The sequence below is a fragment of the Lepidochelys kempii genome, chromosome 1 (assembly GCF_965140265.1).
Source record: "Lepidochelys kempii isolate rLepKem1 chromosome 1, rLepKem1.hap2, whole genome shotgun sequence".
NCBI classification, from domain to species: Eukaryota; Metazoa; Chordata; order Testudines; family Cheloniidae; genus Lepidochelys; species Lepidochelys kempii.
Window position 1 is genome coordinate 251,996,696 of NC_133256.1, and position 27,492 is coordinate 252,024,187.

The 27,492-nt window shown below is 41.5% G+C and overlaps 1 protein-coding gene across 1 annotated transcript; it reads left to right on the forward strand.

The window, feature by feature from the left end:
- Nucleotides 1-631: 631 nt before the first annotated feature.
- C1H12orf75 (chromosome 1 C12orf75 homolog) lies at nucleotides 632-27,248 on the forward strand. The gene is made up of 8 exons (XM_073336138.1): nucleotides 632-650; nucleotides 1,307-1,501; nucleotides 13,362-13,386; nucleotides 22,384-22,419; nucleotides 24,075-24,154; nucleotides 24,978-25,017; nucleotides 26,206-26,320; nucleotides 26,845-27,248. Exons 1-6 carry the CDS (start codon nucleotides 632-634, stop codon nucleotides 24,980-24,982), a joined length of 360 nt encoding a protein of 119 aa, XP_073192239.1. The 3' UTR covers nucleotides 24,983-25,017; nucleotides 26,206-26,320; nucleotides 26,845-27,248.
- The last annotated feature ends 244 nt before the right edge of the window (nucleotides 27,249-27,492 follow it).

Here is a 27,492-nt window from a genome sequence, read left to right on the forward strand (position 1 = left end):
AGGAATAAGGCTGTAAATTCTGGAAATGCTCAACTGCTTTGTATGGAATTAGGATCTAGTTGCAAAGAAAATAAAAATAAAACTCCCTGAGGGAACAATGCAAATTTTGGGATAAAAAAAATCACTTGCAGACTTTGCAAGAATCATCTTGCAGCTTTCTATTGTCTTGGCTAGCGGGATTGGTTAGGGAAAGTAAATCTGTCCTTTTAATCAACTCAAGAGGACTTTAAGTTGTGTATAAACTGCTATAAAACCGGAAGTGCTGTCAGAAGAAAGCTTGTAAAGTTAAGCTGGATTTTGTGTTTTATTATGGTTACAAGTGTCCACTTGCACTGAATGGAGGATGGACTGAGGCATACCATGGAATTGCATGAGGCACACTACATATTTGTAAAAAGAAAAGGAGGACTTGTGGCACCTTAGAGACTAAGGTGCCACAAGTCCTCCTTTTCTTTTTGCGAATACAGACTAACACGGCTGTTACTCTGAAACCTACATATTTGTAGAATATGTGAAGCTACATTGTTTTCTGCATATGGTTGGGGGTCAGACTGAACAGGATTTATGTATACCTATGCATTTATTTAATCATATCTCAAAGTTAAAAGCTCTCAATGCGTACATTAGAAAAATGGGGAAAGTGTTCAGAGGTGTGAGGATACATCATCCTATCTGAAGACATCTCTCAGATGAGGAGACAAGCTCATTATTACTCAGATACTATAGCAATGGCCATAGAATAAATGTCTAAATAGAACATTGCGCACAGATATATTACCTTGAGGATAGCTGATTGGCAGGCATATATCACCTATGCTACAGTGGACACATTTTAATTGGAAAGGGATCAGGATTTCTCATGGTACCCAAGAAATCTGTGGTTTTGTTTCTCCATAAGGCTTTTATTAGCAGATGGCTAGATCTCCCTCTCTGATCTTCAAATAGTGGCTTAATGGTCAAAGGGTGCATGATGGCAGGTCTGCCCTGGGAGACTGCGAAGTGTGAGCAATCCGCAGGGTTTCAAGGCAACACATCTGTCAGATTTGCACAAACTCTGAACAAACTTCAACCTTCTGCCTGGTGGGCTCACCTCATCCCGTCAGACAGGTGGAAGAGCAGGGCTGTCACCCAGCACCTTCCCTGCCCGTAAAGTCTGTAGTCTCCTGGAGGTGGGCACGGCGGAGGGCAGCAGTGAGGATGAGAGTGGAGGGGACTGGATCCCAGCTGGATCATGGACTGTTGTGTGGTCCAGCCAGGGCGGAGGACTAAGACTCCAGCAGAACATTAAACACCCCGCCCCCTGCAGCTGGGAGCAGGGCACAGTGCCCCGCGGGGGGCGGTGGTGGCTGGGCTGCCAGGGAGGAGACAACTGGGCCGGCCGGGGGCTGGGTGCATCGCCCGCTGCCTCTAGCCCCCTGCGGGGTCCGGCTCCGCTCCGGGCCCGCCGAGCTGCCGGCAGCGCTGATTGGTCTCCGCCGTTACCCAGGCGATGGGCAGGGAGGTGAGTCCTCGTGTGTCCCCCCCCCAACCCCACCCCCGCATCCTCCTTCCCGAGCCCGCCGCAGCGCGATCCCTGGGCAGCCTGCTGCTGCCGCCGCCCCGCTGGCTCCATCCCCCGGCCGGGCTCCTGCCGCCTGCCCCGGCCCCGCGTGGCGCCCGCCGGGCCATGGGCTGCGGGAACTCCACGGCCAGCGGCGCGGGCAGCCCAGGTGAGAGGGGCGCGGGGGCAAGGGCAGGGGGAGCGGGAGGGAACTCGCGGGACAGGGGGGTGGGTAGGAGAAGGGGTTGGTGGGGGGTAGGAGGAGTGGGGAGGCGGGGCGGGGTTGGGGGCAGCAGGTAGGTTTCGAGGACGGAGGGGTTGGGTCTGGAAGGGGCAGGAGGGAGGAGGGACCCAGAAGCTGTTCCGAGGTTCAGACTCAAGGAGAAGAGGCTTTTCTTTCCTTAAAGAAGAAGCGACAGGGCGTTTCTAGAACTGGAAACTACATTTCACTTCGCCAGGGCTGCTCTCACGCTGAACAAGAGACTCTCCCCCGCTGCTTCAGGATGCAGCGCGCAGGCTTCATCTTTTTGGAGGGGGAAATACATATTTTTTTAATTACTGCGTTTTAAAAGCTCCCCAAATCCATTCCAAATAGCTGTTAAAATGCTGAAGCTAGAGCAGGCACATGTTAGCAATTCAGAACATACTGTGCAAAATATGCTGTATAAAGATCCCATCAAAAGGATCCAGCTTACTGGGAAATGATTCTTCTAGGCTAATAAATAATACCCTACTTGAGCCAGTTTTGATCAAGTAGTAAGATATTAAAGAGTAATAAAAATATAAGGAGACTAATAGTAAATGTTTGTTAGGAGCAGTGTTTGCAGCTGCCCTTTAACTATGATTTCTGTATTTTTGGTAATAAATGCTTTCTGTGTTTGGTGGCTGGAACTTCAAGCATTTCTTGTCCAACCTATAAGACAACAGAGCTTTTGGTTTTGGATCTGTGAATGTGGATTGGTCAGGCTGGGGATCTTTGACTTTACGTTCTTCTCATTCTGAATGGCATCTTTATCCCTAACAATGTTCCAGTTTCCTTTCATAAAGGACCTGATCCAAAAAGCCCATTTCAGAGTAACAGCCGTGTTAGTCTGTATTCGCAAAAAGAAAAGGAGTACTTGTGGCACCTTAGAGACTAACCAATTTATTAGAGCATAAGCTTTCGTGAGCTACAGCTCACTTCATCAGATGCATATCGTGGAAACTGCAGCAGACTTTATATATACAGAGAGAATATGAACCAATACCTCCTCCCACCCCACTGTCCTGCTGGTAATAGCTTATCTAAAGTGATCATCAGGTGGGCCATTTCCAGCACAAATCCAGGTTTTCTCACCCTCCACACAAATTCACTCTCCTGCTGGTGATAGCCCATCCAAAGTGACAACTCTTTACACAATGTGCATGACAATCAAGTTGGGCTATTTCCTGCACAAATCCAGGTTTTCTCACATCCCCCCCACCCCCATACACACACAAACTCACTCTCCTGCTGGTAATAGCTATTACCAGTAATAGTAATAGCAGGAGAGTGAGTTTGTGTGTGTATGGGGGTGGGGGGGATGTGAGAAAACCTGGATTTGTGCAGGAAATAGCCCAACTTGATTGTCATGCACATTGTGTAAAGAGTTGTCACTTTGGATGGGCTATCACCAGCAGGAGAGTGAATTTGTGTGGGGGGGTGGAGGGTGAGAAAACCTGGATTTGTGCTGGAAATGGCCCACCTGATGATCACTTTAGATAAGCTATTACCAGCAGGACAGTGGGGTGGGAGGAGGTATTGGTTCATATTCTCTCTGTATATATAAAGTCTGCTGCAGTTTCCACGATATGCATCTGATGAAGTGAGCTGTAGCTCACGAAAGCTTATGCTCTAATAAATTGGTTAGTCTCTAAGGTGCCAAAAGTACTCCTTTTCTTTTTGAAAAAGCCCATTGAAGTCACTGACAGTCTTTCCATTGGCATAAGCGAGCTTTAGATCAGCCCCATAAAGCATTAGAGAGACAAGGTGGGTGAGGTAATATCTTTTATTGGAACAACTTCTGTTGGTGAGAAACAAGCTTTCAGTCTTACACAGAGCACTTCTTCAGGCCTCAAAAGCATTTACATCCTGCAGCCATAGGCAGCAGGAGTCAAAAGCTACATGTGGACATGTAACTAGGGATGTAACTTGTATCCTCTTCACTTCCCTGGACCTTCAAGGACTAAGAAACCACTTCTGTAATCAATTCATGCACCTTCCTGTACATTCTGCTTGTCTGAGAAGTTGTTCCTTCATGGAGGTTGTCCTCATGTTAATGTGTGTTACTAACTGATCCATCCAGCTGGCTCCAAACCTTGTTGTGTTATTTTGAAAATAGATTTGATATTTGTCAGTGCTGCTGGAGTGAAAAAAAGGGCTATGATAAAAATGGTAGTAATAGTGAGCATTTATATAACACTTTTCATCTTCAAAGCATTTGGTAAACATTAAGCAATATATTTAAGTGCTTTCCCCCTCTTATTTGTTTATTTGTTATTAGGATATTCACAATCATTTGAAACTACCCAGTAAAGTAGAGGTAGATTCTGCTAGAAATGTGGGGCCTGATTCTCTTGTCATTTACACCAGTTTTATATTGATCTAACTTCAATGACTTTAATGGAGTTTCTCCTGAATTGCAGAGGTATGTCTGATTGAGGATTTATCTACACTAGGCTGCAGTGCAGACTACAGGAGTGTGAATTGCAGAGCACACGAAAGTGTGGCAATCTAGCTGCCCCATGTGGATGCTGATAGTGAAAACTGAAAGGTATCTAGTTTGGTTAACATAGTTTTGTTTGCAAGAGGACTACATTAACATGAACTAGGTACCTGTTAGTTCACTCCAGCAGCATCCACATGGGGCAGCTAGATTGCCACACTTTGGTGTGCTCTGCAATTCACACCCCTGTAGTCCACACTACAGTATAGATGTAGTTTGTGAGTGTAAATTATGTTGGTCATATGCTCTCCAAACTGTATGTAATTAAACTTGTGTGCTGTAGTTGCTGGTCCTCTCACTAAACCCTGGACTATATGTTAATTGTTTAGAACTTTTTTATCCCATTAATGCTTGTGTGACTCCTGTTTATATTAATGAGTATAATGAATGTGAATACATCAGAGGCCTTAATTATACTCAAAAATTGCACCAGTATCATTTTACATCTATTAGTGGGAGCTGCCATGCCTCCTTCACACTTTCTCTCCCATCACTGGTTCTCTAGGCTGCAGTTGCTAGAAATCACTCCATTTTACAACCGACACAACTTCACTGATGTGAGTTAAATCAGGCTAGTGGCAGCATGGACACATCCCACTTCTGATTTAACTAGATGCAAACACTGGTGCAAGTGTAACAGAGGGTTTGTCTAGTATAGAATTTTTTTAATTTAAGTAAATTGTTTGCCAGTTAACTTAAATTATATAATCTGTTTGTAAATGCTAGCTTGGACACACCACAAACTTTTGTTTCAGGATACAAACAGGTAAACCACAAACAGACTAGCATTTACAAACATGTTAGCTAGCTCATGTTAAGTGGCAATCAAGTAATGGGTTAAAAACTCCATTCTGGATGGACCCAGATTGATCACGAGAGTTTAGATACATTGGTTTACAGACATAAACGTAACTTATACTAGTGGAACTTGTGTGTATAGACAAGCCTAAAAGAAAAGCAGATCTAGGCCTGATTCTCCTCTCACTAACACCAATGTACATATGGAATAACTCCAGTGAAGTCAATGAAGTTGCATTAGTGTAAACATGGCATAAGTGATAAGAGAATCAGAATCCTAGTATTTAATTTTCTCCATAAAATCATATAAAAAGAGTACAAATCCTGAAAGGCAAACATACTTTTAAAAGTAGATCTAATTAAAATAAAATGTTGTTTTATTTGAGGAATGGACAGAGATATAGCTTTCTATCATCATGCTGGAGTTATAAAGAAAAAATAATTCCCATCACATTACTAATAAAAATATTACACTGTATTTACAAAGAAATTAGTTTTGTGCTTTGTACAGTACCTCTGCATTTTTGAAGACTAAAGTTATGGCTGTGCTGCAATCAGGAACAGCAAAGCTAGCATTGCATGACATATAATTAACCTGAAACATGCTCTGTCATACTCTGTTACAGAAGCTAATATTTCAGTAAATTTCACAAAAAGGCTTAGGCATGTATGGGCCCGATACCCTTTTCCTTCTTTAGGTAAAATAGCCACTGATGACAACGTGAGTTTTGTCTGAGTAAGGCATATATGTAATTATACCATCTGCCCAATGCATAGAATAATAGCACCTTCATTTTATGCTAGCTATTATAGCACTAGAAGAGCTATCAATCCTCATGAGTCAGGAGGATGTAAATGAATAGATAGGTGGGATTAAGAACAAAATTACCTCCCAAGGTATGCATGCAATGAAGTGAGCTGTAGCTCACGAAAGCTTATGCTCAAATAAATTTGTTAGTCTCTAAGGTGCCACAAGTACCCCTTTTCTTTTCACCCAAGGTATAGTATTTCACAATAAAATATATTATGGGGTGTTTAAATCTTCTTCCGAGCATCAAGCATTGGAGGCGGGATTCAAGACTAAATGGATTATTGGTCTGTTGCAACTTGGCAATTTCTGTGATCCAAGTAAACTGAAGTATACACCCTCTTTTTTTATAGCCCTGCAGTTTTAAATCTTAGGGTATGGTACTCTAGGAAGTATGGTACACTCTGTGTAGCTGTTCTAAGCCGACGGGAGAGAGCTCTCCTGTTGATTTAATTAATCCACTGCCAACAAGTGGTGGCAGCTATGTCAGTGGGAGAAGCTCTCTCAGAGACATAGCACTGTGCACACTCGTGCTTATGTCGGTATAAGTTGTCACCCAGGGGGCTGGCTAATTCACAGCCCTGAGCGACATAACTTATATCGATTTAAGCTGTAGTGTAGCCATACTCTTAGTTATAGAGGATGTTTATTTTTAAACTTTCCTATTATCCATAGAGAGTTTTTACTAACAAATCTCTATTTTCCTTTTTATTATATGATGGATTTTAGAAACTCCAACTTGGCTTTTCTTTTTTGCCTGTAAGAAATGCGTCCTTAAACATTACTTTGTTAAGTTTGTCCCATGTTAGGGAATGTCCCACCATTCCAGCATTGTCTGTGCTAGCAATTTTCTTAAAATGTCCCATCTTTGCACTGCCACTGTTGGGAGTAATGGTGGGGGCAATGGCAGCCTTAAATGTGGGTGCACATACAGAACATCTGAATGTGCCTCATTATTCCTAAAGGTGAAATCCTGCTCCCCCTCCTCCTTCTGCAGCCATAGAAGGGGTAAAATGCAGCTGTGGTCCTACTGTGTATGGGTGGAAGCACAGAGGAAGGAGAATACATGCAGGGGAATTTTATACTTCCTGCTCTCTTGGAGTTAAAGTATGTGGCTGGCCCCAATCCATAAGTACATGTGAAGAGGTTTTGGGAGAGACTGGAGGAGTAACATGAACATGGTCAGGGGGTCCAAACTGTATGACTTCACTAGCCACAGAGTTGTTAGGTAGTGAAGTGTAGTGCTTGTAATAGTGGCTTCATAGTGATGCCCCAGGTGTCCTGCACCCTGTCTTTAGGTGAAGGGGAGCCAATTTGTGGTTTGGATGCAAAACCAGATGACACTTGACAGTTTTTTCCAGTTTTCCCTTGAGCTTCATGTTTTGTTTGATCCCCAAAAGTAGGTAATGTGAACCTAAATGAAACGATACTGTAGGATAACTCTGTACTGCAAAAAGAAAAGGAGTACTTGTGGCACCTTAGAGACTAACCAATTTATTTGAGCATGAGCTTTCGTGAGCTACAGCTCACTTCATCGGATGCATACCGTGGAAACTGCAGAATACATTATATACACAGAGACCATGAAACAATACCTCCTCCCACCCCACGCTCCTGCTGGTAATGGCCTATCTAAAGTGATCAGCAAGTTGGGCCATTTCCAGCACAAATCCAGGTTTTCTCACCCTCCACCCCCCCCGCCCCACACACAAACTCACTCTCCTGCTGGTAATAGCCCATCCAAAGTGACCACTCTCTTTAAAATGGGCCATTTCCAGCACAAATCCAGGTATTCTCACCGCCCCCACCCCCCTCCAAAAACCACACACACAAACTCACTCTCCTGCTGGTAATAGCTTATCCAAAGCGACCACTCTCCCTACAATGTGCATGATAATCAAGGTGGGCCATTTCCAACACAAATCCAGGTTTTCTCACCCCCCCCCGCCAAACTCACTCTCCTGCTGGCAATAGCTCATCCAAACTGACCACTCTCCTTACAATGTGCATGATAATCAAGATGGGCCATTTCCACCATAAATCCAAGTTTAACCAGAACGTCGGGGGGGGGGGGGGTTAGAAAAAAACAAGGGGAAATAGGCTACCTTGCATAATGACTTAGCCACTCCCAGTCTCTATTTAAGCCTAAATTAATAGTATCCAATTTGCAAATGAATTCCAATTCAGCAGTTTCTCGCTGAAGTCTGGATTTGAAGTTTTTTTGTTGTAAGATAGCGACCTTCATGTCTGTGATTGCGTGACCAGAGAGATTGAAGTGTTCTCCGACTGGTTTATGAATGTTATAATTCTTGACATCTGATTTGTGTCCATTTATTCTTTTTCGTAGAGATTGTCCAGTTTGACCAATGTACATGGCAGAGGGGCATTGCTGGCACATGATGGCATATATCACATTGGTGGATGTGCAGGTGAACGAGCCTCTGATAGTGTGGCTGATGTTGTTAGGCCCTTTGATGGTGTCCCCTGAATAGATATGTGGGCACAGTTGGAAACGGGCTTTCCGATGAAGTGAGCTGTAGCTCACGAAACTCATGCTCAAATAAATTGGTTAGTCTCTAAGGTGCCACAAGTACACCTTTTCTTTTTGTGAAGACAGACTAACACGGCTGTTACTCTGAAACCTGTCTGTACTGCAAGAGCTGCCAAGTTCCAGACAGACAGAGACTGCATGATGCTGGAGGGTGATCATACAGGACTGGAAGGAGAAATGGATGTATCTTACCCCTGGGGAGAAGTCACTAAAGAGGTGCTTTCCCTAGGTATAGCCACATAGATAGGTGTGACTCAGAGGACTCTTAGCAACTGATGCTCTGTTCTTTGCGAACAATTCTTGTCTCAGGCCTAACAAACTCACTACACCAAAACACATGTCTGGCAGGGTATTTATCAATAAGAGATCATATGTAAGGTACCTACAGAAAGCTCATAACTTACCAAGACTCAGAATCATTGTGAGATGTAACTACAGGAAATATTTAAATAATAATGTAACTATAGTGAAAGTATGCTTTATGGACTTGGCGTAAAAGTTAGTCACCAGAGGATAATATGGCTCGGTGATGCCCATTCAAGCAGCTGGGAGCTGTCACCATCCCTGGTTAGTTGTTGATGTAATGCAAGGCTCAGTTTTCTAGCCTTGCTCCATCCCAAGACTCTCAATGGAAAACCATCAGAGACAACTGCAAAGAATCCGAAACCACTTGGAGGTAAAAACGCAACATTACAACAGGCGGGATATTATAGAATAGAATAGTCTATAAATAGACACAAAAGACTGTTGCAGTATAACACAGTGGGGCAAGGCACTCTGTATCCATTCACAGTGGAAAGATCTTGAGGAGCAGAAGTATTTTCATGAAAGTTTGGATCCTTGTTCCTGTAAAGCCAGCGAGCTCTGCAACCGACTGAACTTTGGGGGGAAAACCTACTGTATTAGATAGGAAAGGTAACTATTAATAAGTGTAGATCCTAGTGCTCATTTTATTATTTTGTTTTGTATTGTAACCATTTGTTTTCATCACTCTCTCTCTTCTTTTGTTTCATAAGTGCTCACAAGTGTTGTGTGTTATACAGAAGTGGTAGTTTAAGGTAAAACTAGTAAACTGGGGTACACACACTTTCCATCTAAAAAAAGATATATTGGAAAAGGTACAGAGAAGGGCAACAAAAATGATTAGGGGCATGTGACATCTTCCATATAAGGAGATATTAAGAAGATTGGGACTTAGAAAAAACACAACTAAAGGTTGGGGGATAGATAGATGATAGTGGTCTGTAAAATTATGAATGGTGTGGAGAAAGTAAATAGGTGTTATTTAAACCTTCGCATAACACAAGAACCAGGGTCACCTGATGAAATTAACAGGCAGCAGGTTTAAAACCAATATAAGGAAGAATTTCTTCACATAACACACAGTCAACCTGTGGAACTTATTGCCAGGGTGTATAGTAAATGCCAAAAGAATAACTGGCTTCAGAAAAGAATTAGATAAATTCATAGAGGATGAAGCCAGCTATTAGCCAAGATGGTCAGGGATGTAATCTATGCTCTGGGTGTCCCTAAACTTCCAACTGCAAGAAGGTGGGTCTGGATAATAAGGGATGAAGCACTTGAAATTGTCCTGTTCTGTTCATTCCCTCTGAAGCATGTGGCACTGGATACTGTCAGAAGACAGGATACTGGGCTAGATGGACCATTGGTCTGACCCAGTATGGCCGTTCTTATGTTCTTATTTCTGTCAGTAACCAGTGTCAGGGGCTGGATATTGCAGGGGAATGCTTCAAAGGGACTCAGGGACTGCGGTATTGTTAAGCTGCAAGATGAAACTAGGGCTGGCATAGCCCAGAGGAGAGTGGTGGAGTGGCTGAAAGGCTGGTAGTGTTAGGGAGCTAACACCCAGCCACAGTTCTGCGAGACTTCCTCTTGCTGGAGGCAGGGGATAACAAGGTGACTCACAATCCTGAGTACCCCGAGAACTGTCACAGCGGGCTTTTCAAACATGATGGTTATTTGTGAGTCATCGCCAGCATATAGAGCTGGGAACCCTCCGAACACTAACAGTTTAAATGAAGTTTTAAAATGAGGACCTCATCCAGATCCCAAGCGAGGAGTTCCCTAAAACCTTACCAAGGGTTTTCTCCAGTGATGTATTACAGTTGGGCCTTTTGTACAGTGAGGAGACCCAAAGGGATCTTGGAAACAATATAGTATAAAGGAAGTTTGTTCTGCAAGCACTGTAATTTAAATCTTTGTTGGTGATGGTATCAGTATGAGGGATTGCTAAGCAATAGACAGTGGAACCAAAATTACATAGAATCATAGGATATCAGGGTTGGAAGGGACCTCAGGAGGTCATCTAGTTCAGCCTCCTGCTCAAAGCAGGACTAATCCCCAACTAAATCATCCCTGCCAGGGCTTTGTCAAGCCTGACCTTAAAAACCTCAAAGGAAGGTGTCAAGGTTCCTTCCCCACTCTGAACGCTAGGGTACAGATGTGGGGACCTGCATGACAAAACTCCTAAGCTTCTCTTTACCAGCTTAGGTCAAAACTTCCCCAAGGTACAAAATATTCCACCCTTTGTCCTTGGATTGGCCACTACCACCACCAAACAAATACTGGTTACTGGGGAAGAGCTGTTTGGACACGTCTTTCCCCCCCAAAATACTTCCCAAAACCTTGCACCCCACTTCCTGGACAAGGTTTGGTAAAAAGCCTCACCAATTTGCCTAGGTGACTACAGACCCAGACCCTTGGATCTTAAGAACAATGAACAATCCTCCCAACACTTACACCCCCCCTTTCCAGGGAAATGTTGGATAAAAAGCCTCACCACTTTGCATAGGTGACCACAGACCCAAACCCTTGGATCTGAGAACAATGAAAAAGCATTCAGTTTTCTTACAAGAAGACTTCTAATGGAAATAGAAGTAAATAGAAATAAAGAAATCCCCCCTGTAAAATCAGGATGGTAGATACCTTACAGGGTAATTAGATTCAAAACATAGAGAACCCCTCTAGGCAAAACCTTAAGTTACAAAAAAGATACACAGACAGAAATAGTTATTCTATTCAGCACAATTTTTTCTCAGCCATTTAAAGAAATCATAATCTAACACATACCTAGCTAGATTACTTACTAAAAGTTCTAAGACTCCATTCCTGGTCTATCCCCGGCAGAAACCAGCATATAGACAGACACGCAGACCCTTTGTTTCTCTCCCTCCTCCCAGCTTTTGAAAGTATCTTGTCTCCTCATTGGTCATTTTGGTCAGGTGCCAGTGAGGTTACCTTTAGCTTCTTAACCCTTTATAGGTGAGAGGATTTTTTTCTCTGGCCAGGAGGGATTTTAAAGGGGTTTACCCTTCCCTTTATATTTATTACAGAAGGAGATTCCACCACCTCCCTAGGTAACGCATTCCAGTGCTTCACCACCCTCCTAGTGAAAAAGTTTTTCCTAATATCCAAAAGTACAGGACTTAGCTGGAGAAAGAGGATTTCCTTACATGTATAATATTCATGTGTTCATATAGGAGCCTGGTTCTGGGAAGCTTCAGAACCCTGCCTGCTCAATTGTAGTTTTAAAGCAAGGGCAGAAACTACACATTCTTCCATACAGTTCATAGGTCACAGATTCCAAGGCCAGAAGGGACCATTGTGATCACCTAGTCTGACCTCCTGTATATCACAGGCCATAGAACTTCCCCAAAATAATTCCTAGAGCATAACTTTTAGAAAAATATCTAATCTTGTATTTAAAATGGTCCGTTACGGAGAATCCACCACAACCCTTGGTAAATTCTTTCAATGGTTTGTTACTATCATTGTTAACAATTTGTGCCTTATTTGCTGTCTGAATTTGTCTAGCTTCAACTTCCATCCACAATAATGAGGGAAGAGCTGTATTTGTTTTTGCAGCAATTTCACACCAGAAAAAAAATGTTTTCTAAGCAACAAAGAGCATTAGGGGAAAAATGCTGCAAAACCTTTCAGGCTCCGACTAAACCTGTAGCTTCTTCAGACTGAGCTCCCTTGAGTTTTTCCTGAGAGGAGATGGAGGAGTGAAATGGGTTTCTAATGCCTTTGCTGGTGCTTGTAGTTCATGGAAGGGATGTTTTACTGACTGTGCAACTGAATGACATACCTGCAACAACAACACAGTTTTTAGTACCTTGGGAGGACCAAGAAGTATGTCATCCTTAAGTGATTCCCACTCTCCCAGCATGTGGTGGTGGAGTCATGAAAATTCAACTCTTAGAACCATAGAGCAAGGTTGTAATTTTTGTCCCTTGCCGCCCTTATTTTTTAAATTACAAGCTGAATTAGGAAGAACCTGATTTTGTAGCTATCTGGGGGTTTTTGGGTGGATTGTATCCCAATGCTAAAGTTATTTCAGTCTAGTTGTTTTATAAAATTTTGTTTATTTTATGACACAGTATTTTATACACAGTGCCAAGTCTGTAACAGAATCAAATAGCATGTTCACAAAATAAATGGACATTTAAGGACAATTGCTTAGTTAGTTGTGGCAACTTACAACTGGAAAAGCGCCAAAATGAAGAATATTGCAATTTAGCTTATGCAGAAAGTAAAAAAAAAAAAATACAGATATCCTTCTCACCTGGTGTAAATGGACACAGCTCCACTGGAACTTTGCATGTAGTTTGATCCATTTACGTCCGCTGAGGATCATGGATTTGATCCATTTACATCCGCTGAGGATCTGGCCCAGAAAGAGAGGTATAAGTGTGACAGAGTTAAAGGAGAAAGTAGCTAATCATGATAACAACAAGTTTCCTTTACTGTGTCCATCTACTTTTGGGGTTTGTGTGTGAGGGGAATGTTTGTGGGAGCAAGAGGGGAGAAGGGTAGAGAGATTTTTAGGGTCATTTTGGTTAGCTTGAGCATGATCACACCATCAGACAGTAAAACACATTTTCTTTTTCATTCTAGGTACTGCAGGGACAGCTAAAGATGTGTAAGTACGTACAATGGTCTGTACACCTTCAGCACCGTAACTCGAGGGTTATTTATAAGCACATTAGCACAATAGTTCATTTTGTTATACATGGTTCAGTTGCTACCCAATATGTTAGACCCACCATACCCTGATCTAGATGTCATCTATTGATAGCCTGCTTCCATCACCCATATAGAGACAGCAGAATCAGAGTGAAGGAACTGCTGGTGGCTCACTTACCCCTGTAGAGACAATTCCCCTTTCTACTTATATAATAAAAACTCTCCCTTTCTTTCTGACTTGTGAGACATCTGTCTCCCATGCACGCCCATGCCCCTTGTGTTTACTCATCCCTACCATGTACCGGTACACCCCAAAGCACGTTTCTCCCTTTGTGAGAAATACAGTACCCATATACATCTCTCCCACTCCATGTAAGACATTTAGGGAACAACTCCTGTACTTCACTTTCTTTGAGAGACACTTGGCAGGCACCTCATACAGACTGCCCTGCAAAAACATCCAGCATCCCCATTCTGAGCTCTAGATGAGGTCTCCTCTGCCGCTGAAGGGAAAAAAAGGGATTGCTTTTCACGGCCTAATTCCTCTCCACGTTGAAGATCGTAATTGACAGCTTCTCTCTTCTCCATCAATCTTGGTGATAAGCACTGAGGACATTCTCACCCAGTACTGCTTTTTTTTTTTTCACATTCCCAATGAAGTGGAGAAGGCCTGAACCTCCTTTGCTCTCACTCCTGCCTCAGTGAAAAAGGAAAGCAGGAGGTAGCCTCTCACAGCCAAGTATTCACCCATTCAAGCAAAAATTTGCAGGAGTGGCCTCTCTCAACCATGTCTCCTTCAATGAGAGAAGGTATAAAAGAAGGCCTCCCAAACTCTAGCTCTTGCTTCCCTCTGGTGCAGGGGACAAACCTTTTATTACTAGAGTTTGAGCTTTGCCGTGAGTCCAAGTAACCTGAACAAAAATTGAAGTTACTAAGTAAAAAAAAATTCTTGAATTTAATTCAGTTTTTTTTAGACAAACTACTTTGAGTAGGTAGAAGAATCCCAGTATAGAAATGAGTGCTGCCGTCACATCTAAATAACAGTAGATAAATGCATAACAATAGCTCTGTGTCTGCTACCACAGTTCAGAGCCAAGAACCAAAGATGGACAATGTAACAGATGAATACTGATGTCATAGGTAATTTCAAGATCTACTTGAACATGTAACTTATTTTCTAAATTTTCATTGTCACTGATTGGAAAATGAATGGACTACTTAGGGCAAGTTTATGGGGGAATATCCCTTGACATAGCCTACTGGACCCATGCCTTTAATAATTTTTATATATATAAAGATGCTAGTCTTTATTTACACTAAGGCCTCTTTACACAACTTTGGCAGTATAAAGGTGCCTGAAAGTGTGCATACATTAAATTTGCACCCATTTGAAGACCGTTTTTACACTGCCAAAGCAGTATAAAGGTCCTAAGTGTAAATGAGAACCAGGCCTAAAAATCACTTTCCATAAATGGCAGAATATTTTTTGTTAAGTAATAAGTCTCTTTACAAATCAGAAATGGTGTATTATATAACATTTACCACTTAGCCCTTTTAATGTATTTTAAAGCATTGTACAAACATTAATTAAGCCAGTTTAATTAAATTTGGATATATTCTGATTTGGATTTGATAAGAACCTATGAGTTTTTTTCATTCAAGAGTTTGTCCATTTGAGTTTGTCTGTTTTTTGAGAAATAAATTGTTGGCCTTGCTCTTCCTTTAGTTTTGGACCCCAGAAATGCAAACATTATGAGTTCAGTGGGACTACTCAAGTGCATAAAGATACCTGTGCATGTGACGGGTTTCAGAGTTGCAGCCATGTTAGTCTGTATGCGCAAAAAGAAAAGGAGGACTAGTGGCACCTTAGAGACTAACCAATTTATTTGAGCATAAGCTTTCGTGAGCTACAGCTCACTTCATCAGATGCATTGAGCTGTAGCTCACGAAAGCTTATGCTCAAATAAATTGGTTAGTCTCTAAGGTGCCACTAGTCCTCCTTTTCTTAATGTGAATGTGTTTGCAGTTCAGGTGCCTTATGACTTACATGAGGAAAATGCTATTCATTTGTATGTATCATCTGTCACTTTTAAAAAAATAACTTGGATTAATGCTACTTACAGTCTGTCTTGTCAATGATTAAAGTTATTGTTAATGGCTTTAAGTTGTACAAAGAAACAATTCTGGATGTTGACAAATAACCCACGTGGAAAGGAGTTTTAGAATTTTCTTAGAGGAAGAACCAGGTCTTATTAAAATATCAGATGAGCAGAGAAAGTCTAAATTCTGAAGCAAACTGTGGGCCATTCTTGCAACCGTTATTTATTCAGATAGTCATAGTGAAGCCAATGGAACTACTTGGATGGGTAATATTTGCTGGATTGAGCCTTCTAGCCAGATAATAGAAACAAATCCACAGTAATGGGCTATCGTAATGGCAATCAGAAAAGTCCTACATCAGTCATTCTAATATTTCCTTTAACAGCAAATTTTCAAAAGGGAAATAAGATACTAGAAAAAAAAATTTGTTTTGTGAAAATGAGCAAAGTGGATAAATATAACTAAAATCATGGATTTAAAAAAACCCTTAATCTTTGACACCTTCTCACTTTCATTAGCTAAGAATTTATAAAAGTTTTTAAAATTTATTGGCACAAGAATAGTTATTTTGATCATATTGGTCTTGATCCAGCAAAGCACTCAAGCACATTCTTAACTTCAAGCTTGAGTAGTCTTATTGAATTCCAGTGGGACTGATTTGTTGAATTCAATGGCACTACTCACATGCTAAACTTAAGCAAATGCTTAAGTACTTTGCTAGATCAGGGTCATAAGATACTCTGAAGCAGTGTATCCTAGCAGGTGTGGCACTGGAGTGGGACTTAGGAGACATGGGTTCTGTGCCCAACTTTGCTATTATTTCAGTGGGTGACCTTGGGAAAGTCACATCCTTCCCTGTTCCTCAGTTTCCCTATATGTAAAATGGGGATAATGATACTAACCTCCTTTGTAAAGCACTATGAGATCTGTTGGTGAAAAGCACTATATAAGAGCTAGGTATTAATATCTGTCATTTTAAAATTGTGTTTTGGAACTTTTCATTTTTATCTCTTAAAGTAATTTTAGATGCTCATTTGCGAGCTGATCCAGCATCCTTGAAAACAATGGGATATTTATTATTGACTTCAAAGGGAGCATGACCTAGCCCTTAAACTGGAAATGGCCTAAGTTATAAAAGAAGAAGTCAGTTATTTTGAAGTCAGTTGAAAATGAGAAGTTTAAACAGACACCACCACTGTGAAGCAGCCACCTCTGGATTAGAGAGTAGCAAATAACTAATGCATAGGTCATTGCACAATAGAGAAGGAAAATTTTTGGCCCAGAACACAGAAGCAAACACCTTCTCCTGTGAAAAATGCCATGGGATCTTTATTTCCCATAACAAAAACAAAAAAAACCCACCAAAGCCCCAGACCCAGGTTATAATGAGAGAAATTGTGGCTAGAAGTTTGGGAGATATAACACAAAACAAACTAAAAGATTGGTGTGGAAAAACTAAAAATGTGGAGAGTAATTAAATGCTAAATGAGTTTAAATGAAGGAGTGATAGTGGAAAATTATGTACTGGAAAATAAAGTGATGACGGTTATGCACAGAAATGTGGATTAATTCAGATGAAGATAAGCAGTAGTAACAATTCAGGACACAGCATTTTGGAGCCCATGGTAGCGAACCTCCCAGCCTAGGTCAATAGACGCGAGTTAACAAGGTTCACACCAGTGCTCTGAATATAGCTGTGTGTAGACGGCGCTTAAAAGTTGCGGCTCAACTTGGAGCCACAACTTCAAAGTGCTGTCTCTGCAACTATTTTTGTAGTGCTGGCCCGAGCCCTGTGGGCCCAAGTCTGTCAACCTGGGCTGAGAGACTCGCTGTCTTGGGCTCGGAAATGCTGTGTAGACATACCCAAGGTCTAAAAGCTGTTTCAAAATGTAGGACAAAAATACAAAGGTTGCAAAAGAGTAGTCTCATCCTCCCAAGAAACATTTAGAAATTAAAGAGTTGAAACTGTCAGCTTGAGTGCAGTGCAATGAATTGTCTCGGTTGAGCAGGAGGAGGACTGAATGAAAGGAACGTTAATAGAGAATTTTAGAGAGTCTGACGCCTGGATACAAATGAATAAAATCAGAAATGTTAAGAAAAGGAAAAAATGGATGGACAGCAGTATTGCGAATCCAAGAAATTTTAAACTCAAATACTATTTGAAAAATAGCAGCTTGTGTGTGTCAGAAAATGGACATGGAATATGGAAAATGATGACTAAAGAACCAATATCAGGAGTCTTAACTGTACTTTCCAAACATAACAGTATGACAAGAGTGTTTCCAGGAAAGAAGAGTTTCACTGGAAGAGGAATTTCTTCTAGCTGAAAGGAGAATGCTGTTACATGGCATTGATGTTAAATCCCTCTAACAGCTATGGAACGCCTCTCCATCTAAGATACCAATTTGAAAATATAATCCTATTTTCCTTGCAGTAGATGCTAGTTTCTGAGGAAAGATGTAGTGGCACAAAAGCAGACCAGCACTGAACACTAGGGCTGGATGCAGTCTACTAGGTTCCTCTTTTGCTAATTACATGGCATGAAATGAACTTAAACCAGCTCGAGATTTCCCCTAGGAAATTCCCCCTGTTTAGGGGGAAATCTCCCCTTGTGTAAAACTGGTAAAGGCACCCTACCTGCTTTTTACACCAGCTGCCCACCTCATCGCCAGTGTAAGCAGGAGGCGGGGGCACATCTGGCGTGGATGGTGGGGCAGGACAGGAAGAGATGCAGTAGAGCCAAGTTCTATTATGTCTGATCCCTTTCTGGTGTAAGATCTGGCAATTATGCCAATGGCAGAAGTCAGAGGAGGCAGCTTTCTGCTGTAACTTCCACTGAGGCCAAGTGATTGAGGATCAGAGAGCTGTAACCAGCTCCCAGCAGCCCCTACTGTCCATTATATCTGAGCACAGAATGAGAATCAGGCCTTGTGTGTCTCATATTTGCACCCACAAATTTCGGCATGCAAAATTATGTTGGTCTTTAAACTGTAAAGGCAAGAAGTATATAACTATATGTAGTGCAATAAATTGGAGCCGTATTAAGTCCCACAGTGCTAACAAAAGGGACCCCGGAGGAGAATGCAACAGTGAGTGGCTGCTTCCCCCTCTATCATCTCCCACCACTTGTTCTTCATTTTGCGGATTTGCCTTGGAACCTCAGCTTTGAGTTGATGGCAGATGTATTACTTCTGCTTGGAATTGATGTCATTCTGCCAAGCACAGAAGGTCTTGGCTTATGGTCCATCAAGTCTTGGATTTCCTGATCGTTCTTGTCAAAGCAGTCTTGGTGCTTCCTGGTTGAGAAACCCAGTGTTCTCTCAAATGCATCATAAACAGCCGATTTGAGCACTTTCCAGTGATCTTCGAAACTCTCCATCTCAGTTTTGATATTCATCAGTTTCTCGGTGAGGCACTGCTGAGAAAGGTCACATTTAGTTGGGTCCTTAAGACTCTCAACTTTGATCTTCCCTCTGGCTGATTTCTTTTGCATGCACAAATTATTACCAAACCTCCAGTGTTAAAAAGATCCATATATCCCTATGTTGGAGACCCCAGGGTATGGCCACTAGTTAAGCTGAGGGGATGGAAGGCCATAAGGGTCGAGGAAGTCTCCCTGCTGAAGGCCTAAGGGCTTCTTCTCAACCCCCCTTAATAGAATTCAGCCCTGGCTGGTTTGAGTAAGCTCTTTTGCTCTTAAAACAATGTTGCAGCCGCAGATAATGCCTTATAGTGTAAGGTTTGCTGACGCCAAGCTAAAAATAATAGAAGAGACAGTTACAAGGCCAGACAGAATGTGCTGGTTGTTTAAGTTGCTAGGAATGCTTGTCAGAGGTTGCAGGAAATAAACATTGTTGTAACCCATATAAGGAAGGCAGAGTATTTGTGTAAAGTTTTAATTGGCTAATGTGTAGTGCAGTAGCATTAAGGAATATAAAAGTGTGTGTAATGACCTGCTCTGGTGTGCAGGATTTGAGATTCTATTCTCCCTGTACCTTGTTTGCAGCTGCAAATAAACTTTTCTGCTTCTCCACCCCATTGTGATTATTGAGTGAGGCACTCCGGGTAACGAACCCCCCTTGCTGTTGTTTTGCCTCTCGGCAAACTGGGTGCCGACAACAGCTTTTGGCGTCCCAATGTGGGGCAACGAGGCTGCAATTTAGCCTTGCCCGGATCCCTTCTGGAGGTCGAGGATTGCAGCAACAACCGATGCCCAGCGCGCACCGGTGAGTTCATCGGGGGCCTCGGAGGAGACGCAGTTTGATCAACCCCAGAGGGCACGATGGTGCAATGCACTCATATAGTGGAGAAGCAGCTGTGGGCGACGGTGAGGAACCGGTCCCTTGTCTGCACGGTGGCAAAGGCCATTAACTTAATCTCAACCGTCCTGACCCAACTCTCACATGAGTTAGGGGAAGTACGTCAGGGTATGCTACAGAACAGGCTGGCTGTGAACTATTTGCTTCTACGCCATGGTCACCTATGCCAGAAGTTTGCAGGCATGTGTTGCTTTAATATAACAGATGCAGGGCCATCAGTAAAAGCTGATTTACAACGCCTAAAGCAGCTGGCAAAGGGCATTCATCAGCAAACTGGGGAGGATTGTCTAGGCTCTCTATTTTCTGGTTGGGGCCTGTGGCTAAGTGGCAGGGGAAAAGCAAAGTGTAAAGCCTTTCTAAGGGCAAGAAAAGCTATCAGGCAAGTTAATAGCTGTTGGGCCACAAAACTGCCAGTGTCCCCTTTTACAATGATTCTGGAGTCTTTCACTTCAGCCAGCTGACTATCAGAAAAAGATACAAATTGATATCTAGCAGACATATGGGCAAAGGATCCATACCTGCGCACATCTCCTCCTTTTGTGCTTACTTGTGGGGGGTACCTTAGTCATCTCCGTGGCACTGTCTCCTATCCTCCAGACCTTGTAGAGTCCCTTCTGAACAGTCTGGGGTTTGTCTGAGGGAGCTAGGGGAGATTTGGTGGGCTGGGAGAGGAATAGGCAGGCTGAGGCAGGGTTGTAAGGAGGTACACAGTTCCCACCACCTTTGGAAGATAACTAGAAAAGATGATACATCCCCAGGAACCCACTAGACAAGTCTCCTGGGGGCAGCCATGGCTGGGGGTAATTTTTGGTTGTGCGGTTCCATTTGACTGCAGTTTTAGTTTGCCAAGGTGTTGGGGACCATAGCTGGTATAGAGGCACTGGTTCTTCATGCAGACAGCCCTGGCTATCCAGGTCGAGGTATCCCATGACTTATTCTGTGGGGGGCGGTCCCTCCCCCCCCCGCCCCCATAGGACAGTGTGAAAAGACAGGAAATCCTTGTGAGAGAATTCTCCCAGAGGCTGCCTCCCCTTCGGCCTCTCCTGCTGGATTTTCTGTGGGAGGGGATGAACTGGGCCAGAGTAATATCAGAGATTCCATAACGCCATGCTAATTATATGCTAAGTTGATTGAAGTTCTGAATTTTGCTGCCTTCTTTGCTGGTGCTCCGTTGGTGGGGAAGAAGAGAGCTTATCTTCTTATTATACAGTATATCTTCAAGGCAATAGATAGCTGAGTGGAAAGAAGATTAAAATGGTAGGAAATTATTGCTATCCAAACATTTTTACTATCCAAACAAATTTTGTTTCTATTTAAGGCCATATCCCGCTTCCTGCCATCTATGAAACTCCCATGGGCTTAATGCAACAATTGCAGGATAGTGCTTTGCCGACTGAACAGACAACACATTTATATTTTTAAATAAATGATTAGTAATGATAAATGTTTTAAGCCACTTTTTAATACTATAGTTCAGAAATGCCTTCTAAGGGCTAGATTGTGGATTTATCACTGGGGCTGAGTAAGGGGGCAACACACAGTTCTATTGCTCTAGCAGCAGACCAGGGTCTAAATGGTAACTCCGAGAGTAACAGTTTAGTCTCTGTTTTCCACACTGGTTGAAGGGTGAAGTAATCTGTGCCAACCCTATACCTGATACTGATTACTCTGCCCTCCACATCAGACCAGCTGTGCTAGCTAGCACACTGATGAGCAGAGTCAAAAATCCACCCACTCCCTATGGATGCATAAGACAAGCCATAATCTTGCCCTAAGTGTCTAATAAAAGTCATAGTCTATTTATAGGTTTCAGAGTAACAGCCGTGTTAGTCTGTATTCGCAAAAAGAAAAGGAGTACTTGTGGCACCTTAGAGACTAACCAATTTATTTGAGCATGAGCTTTCGTGAGCTACAGCTCACTTCATCGGATGCATACCGTGGAAACTGCAGCAGACTTTATATATACACAGAGAATATGAAACAATACCTCCTCCCACCCCACTGTCCTGCTGGTAATAGCTTATCTAAAGTGATCATCAGGTTGGGCCATTTCCAGCACAAATCCAGGTTTTCTCACCCTCCACCCCCCCACACAAATTCACTCTCCTGCTGGTGATAGCCCATCCAAAGTGACAACTCTTTACACAATGTGCATGATAATCAAGTTGGGCTATAAGGTTTAAATAACTGAGTCCAAATCAGATTATTCAGCTTTTCTTTTGCATCAAAGAAATTTAACATTTGTTTTACAGAAGGGTTCTATAAGATCTTCTGACTGGACATTTATGAAAGACTAGTTCACTCTGTTGTCAAGTCTTGTTCTCTTATACACATTATACGTTGTTAAGTAATAAATGTTTCTTTCTCTTATATAGGTAGGTGAGGTAGGCACCAAATACTGAACAGTAACTCTAGATTACACTCTGATTGATCATTCTCTTCCTCTGCCTCCCACTGAAACTAAACAGTAGATGAATGGAGCAATTGTAATAAACTGATTGCTAATGAGTTTTATATGTTTTTTTAAATTATAGAACAGAAGAATCGGTGTCAGAAGATGACAAAAGGAGGTAGGATTTGTACTGGGAATGGCTTTAATTCGAATAGCTCAGACAGAATTCTGCTATCAAATGAGGATCACCAGTTGTCACGGAGTGTGGGGGAGTCAGGGCCCTGCACCCCCCACTTGCTGTGATTCACCATGACTCTCAGCCAGCCAGTAAAACAGAAGGGTTATTAGACAACAGGAACACAGACCAAAACTGAGCTTGTAGGTACAGAAAACAGGACCCCTCAGTCAGGTCCATCTTAGGGGTTAGGGAGCCCAGACCTTGGTGCTGGGCCTCCCTCTGTTTCCCCAGCCAGCTCCAAACTGAAACTCCCTCCAGCCCCTCCTCTGGCCTTCGTCTCTTTCCCAGGCAAGGAGGCCACCTGATCTCTTTGTTCTCCAACACAGCAGGTGAGGGGCCCAGGCCATCAGTTGCCAGGAGACAGGGTGTCGGCCATTCTCTATGCAGACAGCATCACACTGGCCCTCCAGGGCTTTGCAACAATCATACACCCTTATCCCACCACCTAGATACTTAAGAAATGCATAGGGGAAACTGAGGCACCCACACAGTATTCAGAGAAAACATTAAGAACAGTCCCACTTAATCACACCTAGAAAAAAACAAAGGGAGGGGATATGGGGGAAGAAATCTCCACGAGGATCCCTCTGTAGAGTTCCTCCCTTGCATTTTGTTGTGGATGGGGTTTTGCCTACTCACGAAATAGGCCACTGAGCCCAGCCCCCAAACCTTGCAGATCTCAAGGGATCTGCCAGTGGAAAAAAGACTATTGCTGCAGAAGACCTCTGCCTTCACACCAACTGTGGCTCCTGGCTTTATTAGAGTCAGGTCCCTAGGGACCCTGGGCTTGGGGTGTGGGTGCTCTGCAGAAAGATAATACATAACATAATAATTATAGGCTGTATTATAATTTCTGAGGAATCTCTCCTGGGCTGGAAGGGAGAAGAAAGATATATGTTCCACCTCACCCATTCCTCCCCTTGCCCACCTCGTGTTTTCCCCATCCTCCCAGTCAGATCTCAGACCCCTGAAACACCCTCCATTGGGCTCACAGGAGGAGGGGGATGGACTGTGGAGGCATTTGGCACCCATAAGCCTTCTGCATGTAGACAGGCCTCCCCATGCATGGCTGTGTGGAGGGGGATCCAGGCCCTTTTTTACTAAATGGTGGGGGGGGGCACATGGCCCCCTTTTTTGTGTGCATCATGCAAGTGAGTTGCGTAAATTGTCTCCATAGCATACATTACTAGCAGATTAAATCTCCCATCAGGCAAACACTGGCTAACTTTGCGGGTAAGAAAGAAGAGTCTGTCAGAGGGTATTTGTTGCCATGAAAAGGTTGGGTTTTGATGGAAAGTATGACGAACTTGGTTGAGGACCCATTAGCTCTGTGCTCCCTTCCTAGCATAGGTTCCTTTTTAAAATCAATGGCCAGCCTAAATTTATTTTTGTCAAACAAGGGCTTAGTTTTAATAAAAACATTACATTTAAAATTGCAGCCTTCTTAATATACATTGGAAACAAGGGATTCTTTTATAAAAGTAGTTACAAAGCATCCTCTGTTTGTCCATCTATGGCCTTTCTAATGTGGCTGTTTTATGTAGGCAGTCTATGGGAAAGCATTAACACTAAGCCATGATTTCTCTTCAAATAAGGAACTATGGTGGTGTATACGTTGGTCTGCCATCAGAGGCTGCTACCATGGCTCCCAGTCAGAAAAAGACTGAACCTAAAGGTACTTGTAGATTGCTTTCTCCATTCATTTTAATCTTTTAAAATATATATGTTATTTCAGTAAGACTGACCAGCATAGGGAGCAATTTAATTGCATTTACAGGAATTATTTACAGTAGCTATGGTCATTGTTCCCATTTGTTTAAATTTCCATCCACCTACTGTAGTAATCATAAAGCAACAATCTGCTTCTGACCATGATATGCAGTATTTTGTCTCTCATGAGTAACTTTAATATAATTTTTCAGTGTTTTTAGTGGTATTCAGTGTAAACACCTCACAGGATTAAGAGGCTGTGATATATATTTATAGAGTTTTAGTGTTTTTTATAGTTCTGAATGTATTTACTTAAATTGTGCTTTATTCCAACAATAGCAAGACAGTGAATGCTTGATTTCAGATTTAGTTCTGTTCTGTCTATCTTATGCTGAACCCATCACAATTTTATACTTGAGGCAGGGAGAACATGTATTAGCTTTAAAGATTCTTGCTTGATAACAAGAGAATGATATGACATACTATATACATACACACGCATGCATACACACACACACACACACACACTGTTTTATTAAGTATAAAAATATAAGATAGATACTTACATAAAGTATCTTATATTTGTATACTTAATAAAACAGTGTCTGTGTTGTGACACATGGGGCTCTGATCCCTGATTGGGGAGGTCTAGATGCGACCACTATACAAGCAGATAATAATAAATTCAGTTGATATAGAAAACGAATAACCTGTTGCATTGTATTACATTCCATGGTGTTTAAAATTAATAATATACTATATTTTAACTATATGCCTTTCCTTTTAAGATTAGAGGAAAATAATACACCAAGATTCAATCATCAGGAGGTACAGTATGATTTAACAAATTTTATATGTGTAGAATTTATTACTAAAAAGAAAAGAATTCAAATAACCTCATTTCTTATGTTGCTATCACGTGTTTTTGGACTTACTTTACAGTACTGACAACGCCATTATAAATGTATTGGCTGAAATAAGTTCTGATCTTGTAGTGTTACTGAGAGCCTCTGGTGAGAAGCTGTGTGCCCTCAGTTCCCATTTACTTTAATGAGAGTAAAGGTGCTCAGCACTTGGTAGACTCAGGCCAGTAGACTTGAAGAAGGTTTTAATGGAAGCAGGTCATTTGCGATTACAGTACTTATTTTCAGATTTAGCACAAATGCAAGGGCCAGGGCATGGTTTGGCACCAAATATAGAAAACAGGTGAGGTATTAGACTATTTCCATGGAGCTGTCTTAATAATATATAAGATATCTATGGCTTGATCCTCCAAGATACTGAATAGAGATGGTAAAAAAAAAAAGGGGGGGGGGGAGAGTTCCCCACAGAAAATTTTGGTGAAAAGGGAAAAAAAATTTCATTTAAATTTTCCATGGGAAATTTAGATGTTTCAGTGGGAATTCAAAGTTTCAAACGTTTAATTTGAAAAAAACAAAATATTTTAGTTTAGTGATGGGTTTTTCAAAATAATAATAAAATTTCCATAGAAATTTCCATAGAAAGCAGACACTTTAGTTTAATCAAAAATCCAGTTTTTCCACCAAAAAAACAGTTCAAATGGAAAAGTTTTGAGCAGTGTTAAGCATTTTGGCTGCAATCCAGTAAAGCACTTAAGCACATGGTTAGTTAAAGCATGTGCATGGTCCCTTTGGCTTCATCGGGACTACTCAGATACTTAAAAGTATATTTCTTGAAGTTGGATCCTTTTCCCATTCAACCCAATGGAAGAACTGCCATTGACTTGAATGGTGCAGGATCAAGCCCTTGCTTGCTGAATCAGTGCCTCATGTTGGGAAGACTTACACATGTGCAACTTTACACATGTGAAGCGTCCCATTGAACTCTACAGGACTGCTCACAAACACTTTGGTTTGCAGTATCTGGGCGCTGAAGCCCCTACTGCATTTCTAACAAAGACATAGTTAATGTTTAACAGATTCTGTTTAAAAAGTGCTAATGTCTCATCGTATCATTATATCAGTCCATCTAAAACTATTTTTTTCTTTGAATCAGTCCTTTGCATAGATCACTCATCTAAACTTAAGGGACAGCTGTCTTTCTGCTGAAGATTTTTATATGTCCAGCCAGCAAGAAAGTTCAAAGCACCAAAAATCTTAATTGTTGCAAGGTACAACTACGGGTAAAGTTTAATGGTACAGTATGGAATCAATTGGATTGTGATGGTTGCATTATGGAACCTTTTGCTGTCCTCCAGTGAAAAATGAATTAATGAACTTATGGTGGATATTTCTGCACAAGAGCTAATTTGACAATCTGCAGCATATTTTCTCCAACAATTTTTGATAGTTTTTATATAAGAAAATCATTGCTACTTGTTCACTTAATAGTTCCTATGGTAGGTTACTGAAAAATAATTATTAATTTACTTCAGAGTAATATATTTGACATTTGCATCTTTTAGTACAGCTGCAGATTTTAAGGATATTTTTGCTGTGAGTAGGATAGCGGGGCATAAGGTCATCAGATTCTTATAGATGTCACTTTTATACAGTGAACCAACTATTGACATTTAATTTTCACCTTTTAAAAATATATTATTGTTCAAGGAAATTTATTTACATAGGAATAATGTACTTCATTGCAATATTTTTCAATGGAATGCTAATTTTTGCCTGTCATTATTTCTTTCAGATTTATTTCTTCACAAAGCATTAAAGGAAAAATATAACTACTGCCTAACCACATTATTGTGTTATGTCTTCCATTTTATGTAATATCATAATGATATTTTCTCATACAAAGATGATAGTGATGATGTTGCCAGAGATAGCTGGACTAAACCTCAAATCTGCACATTCCTAAACTCTAGAGAGGAGTTTTGATTAGTCTTCAAGTTTTGTACCTCAAGTTTGTCTCTGAGCATTTCAGTATGTATGGTAAATTGCAATAGGGTAAATGTTCTGTTACTTCTGTATACTGTAGGGTTTAATGATGGATGGGTCATTAAAAACCCATTAACTTCATAACTACTGAAAGTTTCCCACAAAACACCAAACTAATTGTACATTTCCACATGGCTGAAAGTGATTTTAAATGATTAAAGCATTTTGCATAATTCTTTAGTCAAGTTCTTTTTCTAACAGGACATAATATGGCATACATCCAAAAAGCCAACCCTTTAATATGTTTCAATAAAGTAAAGACTGCTTTTAAAAACAAAAAACAAAACAGGAACATTTGGACATCCAGAAGTAAGCTATTAAGAGCTATACCATATACTCAGTCATCATGTGCAAATTCCCACTGATTTAACCAAAACGTATGAAGGTCAGTATATGA

Bases quoted from the DNA above. Each gene is read 5' to 3' on its own strand.
- C1H12orf75 (XM_073336138.1), top strand. The intron at 13,387-22,383 runs GTAAGTACGTAC...TTTAAATTATAG, and splicing joins GCAGGGACAGCTAAAGATGT to AACAGAAGAATCGGTGTCAG. The intron at 22,420-24,074 runs GTAGGATTTGTA...TCTTCAAATAAG, and splicing joins TCAGAAGATGACAAAAGGAG to GAACTATGGTGGTGTATACG.